Source organism: Engraulis encrasicolus, chromosome 5 (assembly GCF_034702125.1).
Source record: "Engraulis encrasicolus isolate BLACKSEA-1 chromosome 5, IST_EnEncr_1.0, whole genome shotgun sequence".
Taxonomy (NCBI): domain Eukaryota; kingdom Metazoa; phylum Chordata; class Actinopteri; order Clupeiformes; family Engraulidae; genus Engraulis; species Engraulis encrasicolus.
In genome coordinates, this window is record NC_085861.1 from 19,001,835 (window position 1) to 19,014,334 (window position 12,500).

The window sequence follows — 12,500 nt, forward strand, 5'->3', positions numbered from 1 at the left end:
ATACCCGCTTTAAATCAGTGTAAATTAAGGTTGATCACGCACAATTCTCTTGGTGTTTTTTGAGCATTCGTTTTCAATGGCTTCCATCTGTTCAGTGACTCTTGTAGCTCTCAGTAGACCCCGTAGACATTAGATATCAGTTTGAGAACAGGTGGAAGCAAAACTATGAAATGATGCCTGTAAATTCTATTGCACTTGCCGAAATGAAATGTTTTGTTTTTAAATTAACGCCTACTTTCCAATGCGTTGAAGTATGTACTGTACACATATTTTTGGGACGCCCTGTGTTTGAATGGACACCAAGGTTTCCCTTCCGTTTTATTCAGTTAGTGATATGGGCATGGTGTTGCGTGGACCTTTTTTGGTTAGCAATTCCAGCCAGGAAATCCTGTGCCAATCGACAGATTGAAGTGCTTCAGATCCATTGAACCATGCTTTGTCCATAGACTGCACAGTCACCTACTATATATAGAGCTATCTTGAATGAAGAGAAGACACCGGAGCAGCTCAGATGGGATGCTTTTTCTTTTTAATTCAAGTGCACAACATGTTAGGGACTAACGTTTCGATGGCAAGCCATCTTCATCAGAGTCTCTGATGAAGATGGCTTGCCATCGAAACGTTAGTCCCTAACATGTTGTGCACTTGAATTAAAAAGAAAAAGCATCCCATCTGAGCTGCTCCGGTGTCTTCTCTTCATTCAAGATTACCTGCCTCCCTCCCGTTGATGCACCAGATGTAAAAACAGAAGCGCGTGGAACCCCTTTTTTATATATAGAGCTATATTTTGACTAGGGCTTTGAACCGGTTCAAGGAACGAAAACGAAAACCGGGAACTTTTTGTATTTTACAGGGAACAGAAACGAAACCGGAAACGTTGTTATTTTTTATGTTCTGGAACGGGAACACTTATTTCAAAATAATGGTAACCGGTTAATACCGTTCCTCAAACAAAACAAAAAAGGTAATTATTTTCCTGTGCACGTTACCATGACGGCTGAGGTTCACGTCCTGTGTGACATCAGACATTCTCTGACTGAATGGAGAGAGCGCTGTCGACTACAAAGTCTTCACTCCACATCTTAAATAAGAGAAACCACTGTCACAAAAGGGGAGAGTTTCCATTGCATCATTGTGAGACATTGCAGAGAAGCGCGTGTAAAGCGCACCAAGAATGTTCGACGTTATTGGGCATCCATGGCCGCTTCAAATATGCACAAACTCACAATGTCCGTCATAGCGCTCCCCGTGACCAAGTCAGCGTGGAGCGTGCATTTTCATCATTTGACAAAATTCTGGAGGATATTCTTTTCATCTGCTTGAATAAACAGTTTGGAATGTAGGCTGACTCATTTGCACTTCCGTCTTTCTTGGTTAATTAACGTCAGTTAGGCCTATGGGAGTAATTAGCTGACAGGAACGAAATTAACCGTTCCGGGAACAGTATTTTTTTCTTCTAACCGGTTCGGGAACGTCAATTTATTGATGGAACTTATAACCGGAAACGTTATAATTCCGTTTCTGTTCGGAACGGAACGTTTGGAAAAAAATAATGGTTCAAAGCCCTGATTTTGACTTTTAAATTTTTTTGTGTGCTTCCATCTTGAAAACTTTCTGGTCCTCTTTGCTAGTCTGGTAGGAGAACTGTTGTGTGTGCGTCTGTTTTGCTCATACTGTACAGGCGAATACTTTCGGTTTTGTTTCTGAGGAAGTGAAATGACTCTCCTTCCCTCGTCCCATCTCTTTCTCTTTCTCTCCCCTCCTCCCCTGTTCCTTTGCGCTCTCTCTCTCTCTCTCTCCCCCCCTCCCACTCCCTCTCTCCCTCCCTCCCTCAGACCAGTGGGAGTCCCACCCAGAGTTGTCTGAGATCATCGGCCTGCAGGGTCGTCTGGAGGGGGGTGCCGGAGAGAGGGATGAAGAAGAGGAGGAGGAGGAGGGGGAGTCCAGCTCTGAGCCAGAAGAGGAGCAGGACAGGGACGCGGACGATGACGAGGACGGGGACGGAGACGACGAGGACGATGGCTTCCCGAGCTCCAGGCGGAGAGAGAGGCCCTCGCCCAGCCTCACCGTCAACATGTTCAGCGTCCTGGGCGAGAACGAGTGCGAGTGAGGGGGCAGGGCAGCGTGGTTGAGCTCTGGGGCCTATACTAAGAAGCTGGTTCAGGAGTAAAACAGGTTAGGTTAAGAGGTAAATCTCTTAATAGAAGAGCCTGGAGTCCTCATTAAGGAAATGAGGGCTTAATGCTCTTCTATTAGACCATTTACCTCTTTACTAAGAAGCTGGTTCAGGAGTAAAGCAGGTTAAGTTTAGGCCTTTGCTCTCCATCCCCATCCCCATTACTCACCTCTGTGGGTGAGGTGTATAGGAGGGTTGGTTGGGAGGGAGCACACTCCTCTCCATCCCAGGGTTCCTCAACCATCCCCCATCACTCACCTCACCTCATCTCCAGACCCACTGTGTTCATTCCATTATTTTTTTTTTATTATTATTATTATAATTATTTAATATTTTATTTCTTACATTCCCACGAAACATCTCTGACCTCCTCTGCTGTCAGTGCTGGCCATCTCCATTCCACACACATCATTCTAGTCCTCCCCTAGCGAGCCGTCCGACTCCTCAGCAGCCATTCGGCATTCGTCTCCATGCCCTCTTCTCCACATTCATTTTTAACTTAGCCACTCGTACAAGAGATATATAGCCAGTGTGTTTCCAGGTACATTTCAGTCAGTCAGTCAGTCAGTCAGTCAGTCAGTCAATCAATCATTCTCTCTCTTCTCTTCTCTTCTCTTCTCTTCTCTTCTCTTCTCTTCTCTTCTCTTCTCTTCTCTTCTCTTTCTGGTACTGGGCATGAATCATCGTCCCGCCATTCTTTTTTTCTCATCTCTCTCTCTCTCTCTCTCTCTCTCTCTCTCTCTCTACCTCTCTCCCACCTTCTCTCTCTCTCTCTCTCTCCCTCCCATCCTCTCTCACTTCTCTCTCTCTCTCTCTCTCTCTCTCTACCTCTCTCTCCAAACAATCTCTCAACACCTGCCTCTCTGACCATCTCATTAGGCAATCAATCAGCTCTTCCTTTCTCTCTGTGTGCTGCCGCAGGTTACACACAGCTCTCTTGCTGTGCGCCACGCTGGCAGATGCACATTCAAATCAGTAAGTGTTTTTGACATGGTGAGCACAATCATCTGACTTGATCTATCACCACAGTCATCATAATAATCATCGTCCTCCTGTTTTTAGCTCTTGTTTCTCTTTTTCTTCAGAGGAGCTAATTACCTCATAACTGCACAGCCCTCTCTGAAGCGCAGCGCAGACTGACTGTAGTTGCAGCCCTCCTTCATGGTGATGGACATTTCACTTTTTTTGTTGAAAAGCCGCCCTCGAGTGTAATTCTAGTATTTTATTTTAGTGGGTCAGCATGACGGACAGACTTCTTATGCCGTGTACAGACCAGGAGCAAACGAAGCGACAGAAGTCATTATTTCTCTATGGAGGGCACGCGACCTGCACTACCAAAGCGAAGGGGGAGCAAAGATTCTTGAGCGACCAGAGCGAATTTTGACTATTAAACTAAATCTAATCGTAGGCGAATTCGCTCTGACGCTGTTCGGCGAAAACCAAATGGAACGTTAATATCTCCGAATGTCCCAGGCTGTCAAGCCAGAGCCGTTATGTGATTAGCTGAATCTAACATGTCAATGCTGCGTCTGGAGCGAATACAGTGAATTCAAGGCGAAACTTCTTCCGCTACCCACGCTACCAGGCAGCGTAGTTCGCTCTTGGTCTGGACACGGCATTAGGCTTAGGCCAAAACGTCTGTCTGTAATGCTGATGCACTAAATTAAAATACAAGAATAGCATTACACTTGAGAGTGTGGCTTTTCTACAAAAAATATACAAGTCTGTTCACTCACACCTGAAGACCTTGTGAAAATAGTTTGGAGTTGAGCACACTTTTTAAAAAAAAAGAAAAAGATGGACGTCTCTCTTCCACAAAGCATCCTCCCCCTATTCCCATTGCTCTTTCTCTGGGAGAGCATGCATACATCTCTTCATATACAGACAGACACACATCCAGACATCCAGACTCTCAGAATCTCTATCTCTCTCTCTCTCTCTCTCTCTCTCTCTCTCTCTCTCTCCCCCTCTCTCCAGACCAACATACAGGCGTCATTGACGTCCTGCAGTTCATCATCTCCTTTCTCTTTCTCTGCTCATCCCCATCATTAGTCTCTCTATTCATCTCTCCTCCTGTCTCAACGCACACGCACACATACATACAGTACACACACACACACACACACACACGCAGACTCTCTTGAACTCCATTGACTTCTTCTGATCATGCCCATGCCTATATCTGTACATGTCACAGTATCCACTCCCACAGACACAATGAGTGCTATTGTGTGTCTCTCAGTCTAAGCCATTAATCTCTCTTCTGTGCCTCCAGACACATACGTACAGTAGCTTTGCATTCCCTGCACTCCTTTTTTTAATTTTTCGTTTCATTTTGTTTCGTTACTCCTTCAGTTTGAACCCCAAAATTGGTACAATCATTTATAGGTTTCATTTGGCGATTTAATTATTATTAATATTATGATAATAATTCCATAAGTGACCTCAGCTGTGATGCCAAAGGACTGGTGAAATCAGTGGTCATGAGAAGCAGGCAAGGAGAGGGACCCAGGTGCGATGAAAATGACTCACTGGATCACAAGTGCCCCCCAAAAATACAACACCCCAAAATTGGATTTTATTTTACAAAACCATCAGTGAAGCCCACTTAGCCAGTGCTCTGCAGTACTTGCACACAGGGCCACACATCCCAATGTCTAAACGGACTGCTCTGAAGGGAATAGACACTTAATATTTGCTCCGCAAACAGACTGTTGGACTGGTCAAGCAAGCTTCTTATGGACACCAAAGAGAAACCATTCAAAGGCTGGGCTTATAATTAGAAGTGCTGAAGTTGCCAAGGCAACGGAATAGCAATATGGTCCGACGGCCATATTGAAAAAGCCTCTGATGTTGCAGATGAAAACAAAGAAGTAATTTTCTGTCTGTTACATTCTAGCTATCCCTTTCGAGGGGGGGGGGAAGAGATGGCAACTTTTTGACCCAGATATTTGGGGTAATGTAGTGTTCTAACTACCACAGGAATTGTAGAGATGCTGTAGTCCACTGCTACAGTCTATATTTTTGCTACGTTCACAGCACGATATTATGCAAAGTAGTTATTTCACTCATTGATTTGCCTTGATGAACTGGCACACTTCCATACCTCATATCTCACTCCAGTAAACACTACTACAAACATGGCACAGAGCTGTGCAGCAATCTCATTTGTCTTGTGGACACAGAGGCTGCATTCCAATATGCAGACTTGCGTCCTCCACTTGTGCTTGTGGCCTCGTACCTGGAAGTAATACACAGTGATGACATCACTGATAACAGCATTGTACTTCAATATCTCGCAAGAACTCAATTGTTAAGTCATTTTCTCATTTGCAAACTGGTTGGTGAATGAAGAATAGTCCCCCAAAAATTGTTGTGCCGACAGCGGGGAAGCTTAATTGTTTTCTCCACGGAGGCGGGGCATCAACAAAACGTGAGGACCCAAGGTCATATATTGGAATGCACAGAGTATTTCAGAAATAAAATGGTGTCCAAAGTATTTTTCTTTTGGACAGAATAGTATTTATGAGTACCGACCGAGTACTGTCTTGTTGGTTGTTTGCTGGAAAGTCTACGATTCATAAAGCTACATTTCATTATCTTGATGAGACTATAGTGCTTCCCTCTCTCTTGGGTCAAATGTGAAAAAATATTGCATTTGCACTATGCAATCAAGGTCTTTGTAAAGGATGGTAGACTGAGAAAGGAAACGACATTTAATTTGCAACAGACATTGCAAATGTTAAGCCTTGCAGCAGCGATTTTTGAACATTCAAAGACCCATGCTGCCCTACCTAGGAGAGATGTTATTTTGCAGCATAAAGTTAGAACTTAAGCGCTTTTTTTTTTTTTTTTTTTGCTCTTGTGAAACTACAGCCTGTAAGTGATAACATTATTGTAAAGGGTTGAAAAGAGTATTGCGTGTGTGCTGAAGTTGTTTTTTCCTCCAATTTCATTTCTTGGTTTGAAAGCAATTGACAATTAGAAACTGGACTGTGGTTATCTTCTGCAATAAACTATACCCAACTGACTGGTTTTTGGTGATTCTGTTTTGTTATTCTTTTAATACCAGGATATGAATATATCCTAGTTGATATATCTAGGCTGCACTTATTCAATATTTATTTGAGTGTCCTAACTTTGAGGTCACTATCACTTTTCTGCCTAGTCACGATGCACCTAGTGACAGTATGTTGAACAGTGGTTCCCAAACTTTCTCTGCTAGGATAAGAGTTAAAGGACCAGTTCAGTTAATTTCAATATGCTGCTGTATTGCTCACGCTACCCTTGACTTGTCAATACCTGGTAATGTCACATTTTTCGGCTCGGCCCTTTCCGAGATATGAGCAATTCTAATGGGGGCAGCGTTTGTTTACATTTTTAAAAAATGAAACATAGGCCAACTCCACATATTTTCCCAAAAGTTACTGCTGTTTGCTAGTTGTCTGCTGGTGTTTTATAACCTTTTGGATGTTTTTGGGAATAAATAAAAATGTTTTTTTGAAATGTAAAGTAAGAGCTGCCCCCATTACAATGACCAGGATCTCGGAAACGGCTGAAGAAGAAGAAAAAAAAATCTCAGGCACTGACAAGTCCAGGGTAGTGTGAGCTTTACAACTGCATGTTGAAATTGACCAAACTGTCCCTTTAAAAAAAAAAAAAAAACCTGACGTTTCTTGGAACAGTTTTTATACTGGTTGGGTCGTTGAGTCTATGCGTTCATCTGGGGTCCTGCACATGGGTTTAGTTATTTTGTGTTTTCGTATTTTGTGTATGAAACTGATCTTTTGACTTGTCTCTATACGTCATTGCTGGCACGTTTAATCAACTGCAGACAGGCCCTATCATTTTGACGTATCAGTGATTTATCAAGAGAACAGGGCCAAAGTGTTTCCCTATAAATTCATTACTCCTTGTCAGCTTCTTGCCTCGTGTGTGTGTTTGTAATTAGGCGTAAAGGAAGTGTTGAGTGCAGTAGTATTAGCCATGTGTCTTCCATTAGACGAGCAAGCTCTGAGTGGATCGCCGTCGCCATTACATCACCGTAGAAATGGGAATGTGATGGAAATCAGGCATGGTCCTAAGTTAGTAGGCTACACTTGCCCTTTCACCAATTAACCATTTGTGTGCAATTAGTTCTGTGAAGCGGGCAAATTTATCAAATGAGGTGCCCACAGCGTGACTTCAAGGCAGGAGTGGCAAAGCGTTTTCATTCGAGGGGCCGCTTCAAATTTGACAAAGTCCTCTAAGGGCTATATTGAAGGCGGCCACCTTTGCAACAGACCCCACCTTCACTAAGTACCCTGAAAATATAAAGTTATATATAAAGTTACTCTAATATAACTCAATTGTATTGCAAATGTAATTCCTAACTTTTCTTGACAAAACATGTCATATTACATGTGAAACTGCATAACATTGAAAATTATTTTGGGGGCTGGATAAGATGACCTCAAGGGCCATAAACGGCCTTGGCCTTGAGACATAGGTTCCCCACCCCTACCTTAAGGTGTCCCCTGTAAGGTACAGCAATGGCTCACACACTGCAAGACATAATAGCCTAGGCCTATGCCATAATTTCTTACAATGGCCTTCAAGAACAAAAGTGAATGGCTGAAGGTTGTCAAAGGCCTTATGTCATTGAAAATACAAGGAATGAGTTCTGTCAGATCGATCCACTTAACACCTTTCCCTCAAGTTTCAGTCTTATGCAACACACGTTAAACATGTTTGGCTGAGGTAATATATAAATGATTTGCCTTTTTGGTAGAATTCCAAACTTATTATTTAGGGTGTAACCGTGAACTGAGAGCTGAGTAAACTGGATTTTGGATTATTATTTTTTTAAGTTAGATGTTGTGTTCAGTCATGAACTCTAGATAAACTTTGCTGACAGTTGGATCAACTCTATTACGAGGTTGATAAACTATCTCTTAATAGTATGGGTTCACATACTACATTTACAGTATCCTGCACATGGTCCATGATTATAATGTGTCCTTGCTTATTCTGGCACATACGGCATGGTATGTGAAGCCATGCTGCTTGCTCCCACTCCTCACCTTTCGCAAAGAGGTGCCATGGACAAGGCAGTCGACACGGGGGGGACAAAGGGGTATGTTGTTCCAGGCCCAGGTACTGAGGGGGCCCAGAATTGGGTTCTCATTATATTGTATTGGGAGGGGGGCCCTTTCAGATGACTTTGTCCTGGGGCCAGCCAAAGCTGTCAGCGGCCCTGGCCAAAGGTGTGTTACAGGTTCAGTCTAACAAGCATGCCGTTTCTGACATGTACATACACATAGAGACACCTACTCTGTAGTTTAATTTCAGAGAGCATAGGCATACTGCTGTCATTCTTCTGAGGTATGAATCTCGCGGTCAGATGGAGACACTTCTAAGAAACAGGTGACAAATGCTATAGGCTACATATACAGTCAATCCGGAAAGTATTCACAGCGCTTCACTTTTTTCACATTTTATTATCTTACAGCCTTATTCCAAATGCTACAAATGAATGTCTGTTGTCAAAATCCTACACAAATTATTCCATTATGACCCTGTGAAAAACAAGTTGTCTTGACAGTTTTGAAAATTTATAAAAATAAAAAACAAAGAAATCATATTTACAAAAGTATTCACAGCCTTTGCTTAATACTTTGTAGAACCACCTTTGGCAGCAACTACATTCATTTCGAAATGAAAAGGGATTAAAAGGGAGGTCACCGGTGTGTGTTTCAACCTTTCAGTACATTGAAATTGTACATTTTGAGTCTGCACCTGGCTAAAATAGATGGGTGTGAGTTTTGAATGAAATCCTATGGAAAGTATCATGATCTGCTTCTGTAGTCACAGTGCATGTTGACATGCATGCTTCTTTAGGTGTAATTCAGATTTCCAATGTTGACGGCATTCATACATCCCCAAACGATGTCAGTCCCACTACCATGCTTGACTAGCCAGATGATGCACTTTTTGTGTAAAACTCACTTGTTTACCACCACACATGCTTGGCGCCATCTAAAGCAAATTTGTTCATCTAAAGCACTGTGAATACTTTCCGGATTGACTGTATGTAGGCAGGGAAACCGACAGGTGGGGGACAAAGGGGTCACTTGTCCCAGTCCTAGACACAGAGGGGGCCCAGAATTGTATCCTCATTACATTGTATTGATTGGGTTTGGGGCCCTTTCAGATGTCTTTGTCCCGGGCCCAGCCAAATCTGTCAGCGCCCCTTTGTGTAGGCGCGTGCGCACGGCACACACACTCTTAACCCACCCACTCACACACATACACACACACCACATGAAACATGATTTACGAGCATGCAGTTGTCTCCTTGTCTGCTTCCGACTTGGGTATGAAGGGTGGGGGGGGGGCAGTAGTCAGCCTGTCCCAGGGTATGACCTCCTCTGCTTCAGGTTTGTTTCCATGAAGAAGCTAAACACCTTTTGAACAATGGTCTGTACAACTCCTTATTTAAGAACTCCTCATCAAATGGAAATATACGTATAACAATACTTTTTGGTGTTCTCTCATAAGCAATGCTATGGCAACCTGCATTTGAATAGGTGTGTGTGTGTGTGTGTGTGTGTGTGTGTGTGTGTGTGTGTGTGTGTGTGTGTGTGTGTGTGTGTGTGTGTGTGTGTGTGTGTGTGTGTGTGTGTGTGTGTGTGTGTGTGTGTGTGTGTATGCATGTACACCTGTGTGTGTGTGTGTGTGTGTGTGTGTGTGTGTGTGTGTGTGTGTGTGTGTGTGTGTGTGTGTGTGTGTGTGTGTGTGTGTGTGTGTGTGTGTGTGTGTGTGTTTGCCCGCCCGTCTGTGTGGCCATGTGTTTGTGAGCCGAAAGCTATGTGTCAATAGATATTTTTAGCGGCAGCTCTCACTGCATTGCAATGGCACTCATTTGGCATCCATTCCCAAAATCTCCAGCTACCCCCCAGCTTCAGCCCCCACCTCTTCAATCCCCCCCACACACACCCACCACCCTAACCATGTTGGGGGGAGCTAGTAACAGTCTGTCTGGAACTTTAAAAAGAGAGTGAGAGTTGAGCAGTACAGAGACAGAGGGCCATGAAGAATTAAAATGCAGCTCAGTAACCATGGTGACAGAACACAGGAGAATAGCCAGGCCCGAATCAATGGCGGCCTCAATTGATTTTGTGCCTTTTGTACTTATTTTGTAATAGCCATGACTTCATGGAACCAGTAGGCCTTGGCATTGTCAACAAATATGTATAGGGCACTCGTTTTCACTGAGCAGTGAATGGGTCCCAGTCAGAATATGAGTGAGAAGTAAGAGGAGGGAGATGAGAGAAAAGAGGGAGAAATGACTGTAAACGTAAACGAAATATCAGTTCACCAGAAGAGGCAGCGCATGCACAGGCAAGTAGGAGGCAGAGGTGGAATGTAAACAGCCTTATTTGCACAGCGATGGAGAGTGTTATCCAGTTAAAAGCAAAGCACAAATCTTAGTAATTCAATTCAAGTAATTTTTGACAGGAGCATGAACAGAATAAAATTGTGAGGAAATTAATCTCAGTTTTCAGTTTGTAGAGGGAGAGAGCACAACGTTGCTTTTAGCAAACCAAAAATAAAGTGGTGAAAGAAGCAGTGATCTTCTTCTGCTTTTCTTCTACGTACGAACTGAAAAGTATGACACCTTGAAACGCACCTGCAAACAAAGACTTTCAAGGTGTGCGAGCCCCCGCAAAACTTTGAGGAAATGAATCTCACCCTGGAAGCTAAAAGCGACAGCTTGAAACAGTGGCGACAGTTGTGGGTAGAGCTGCCACTGCTGCCTGGATACCAGAGAGAGAGAGAGAGAGAGAGAGAGAGAGAGAGAGAGAGAGAGAGAGAGAGAGAGAGAGAGAGAGCACCCTATGGTGTCTCTCCCCTAGTCATACTCTCTCGCTCCTGCTTGCCCCCAGTGAACGGAGTGGGTGTGGACAGGGTAATCAGACACCCAAAAGGAGTCTGTTCCGCCTGCGGGGCAGGGGAGAGGAGAGGAAGAGAGGGAGTAGGGAGTAGGAGCACCAGTTTAGTGCAGCCTGCCCAGGGTGATGAGATACACCAAGGGAGACACCCAGTGTGTGAGAGGTCAGCCAAAACAAAATGCCACAGAGTCTCTCTCTCTCTCTCTCTCTCTCTCTCTCTCTCTCTCTCTCTCTCTCTCTCTCTCTCTCTCTCTCTCCCTTTCTTCCTCTATCTCTCTCTCCCTCCCTCTCTTTCTCTCCCTATCTTCCTCTATCTCTCTCTGTGTGTATCTCTCTCCCTCTGTCGCTCTGTCCCTTACCCTCTGTCTGTCTGTCAGTCTGTTTGTCTCTCTCTCTCTGTTTCTGTCTCTCCATGTTAGCAGCAATACGCTATACTGTCTGCAATTAAGGCATTCATGTGATTACCTGGAATTCTACTAATTCTACTATTCTACTACTAGATATTCTTCTAATATTTTATGTCTTTCTACAGATTTGAACTTGATATTGAAAATGTGCCTGCAGCAGTTAATATCAAAACAGAATGCATATTAAATTCACAGTTGATAGAAATGTTATAGAAATTTGGGAACTATATAGAAAATGAAATAAAAATATGCTGTTCTTTGAGTTTCTATCTGTTTTTTTTCTTTTCTTTTCTTTACGACTACATTAAACGTGTGAAATTTCAGGCATATCTCAAACAAGAAAAGACTAAATGACCTGTGTGCTGAACTGCTGAAAACAAAGTTCCCATGGCGGACTTGGCCTCTCTTACCCAAAGTAGGCACAGCTTGGGTACTGGGTGGATTTGGACTGAGAGAATATTTTTTTTTGTCTTTTTCGACTTCATTTGATTGTGAGAGATGGACAGGAAGCAAATTGCGAGGGAGATGGGGAGGGGACGGCAAAGGACCCGGGCCGGGAATAGAACTCGGGTCAGCCGCATGGCAGGCAAGTGCCCTACCGGTTGGCCATGGCAGGGCCTGGACAAGAAAATGAATGAGCTACATACAATGGCGGCATTTGATTGTGAAAAGCTGCTGACTGGGCATATTTCACCGGGAACAGCCAAGAGGGAGCTTGACGGCAGTTCCCCACCTCTGTTGACCTCTGCACAGTGACCGTCCCGAGTGAGCCGCTGATGACCTCCTGACCCCTTGACACCTCCGTGACACCCCTCCCAGCCGCAGCCGCAGGCCTCCAGGGCTCTCCTTGCAAACACACAGTGTAGTGGCCATGGATGGATCTGACAGGCCTTCAGCTCAAAGGTATACGAACCACAACACCACTGTCACAATCTGACTACAGATTACCCACTGATTAGCTGAGGCCACTGATTAGGCCCACAT

General features: G+C 44.0%; 1 protein-coding gene across 1 annotated transcript in view; it reads left to right on the top strand.

The window, feature by feature from the left end:
• The window catches only part of gnl1 (guanine nucleotide binding protein-like 1), a 21,053-nt gene extending 18,141 nt beyond the window's left edge, over positions 1-2,912 (top strand). The window contains exon 12 of the mRNA XM_063198853.1: positions 1,836-2,912. Coding sequence (XP_063054923.1) covers positions 1,836-2,110 — 275 coding nt within the window. The 3' untranslated portion in view covers positions 2,111-2,912. The remainder of the gene's footprint in view (positions 1-1,835) is intronic.
• The last annotated feature ends 9,588 nt before the right edge of the window (positions 2,913-12,500 follow it).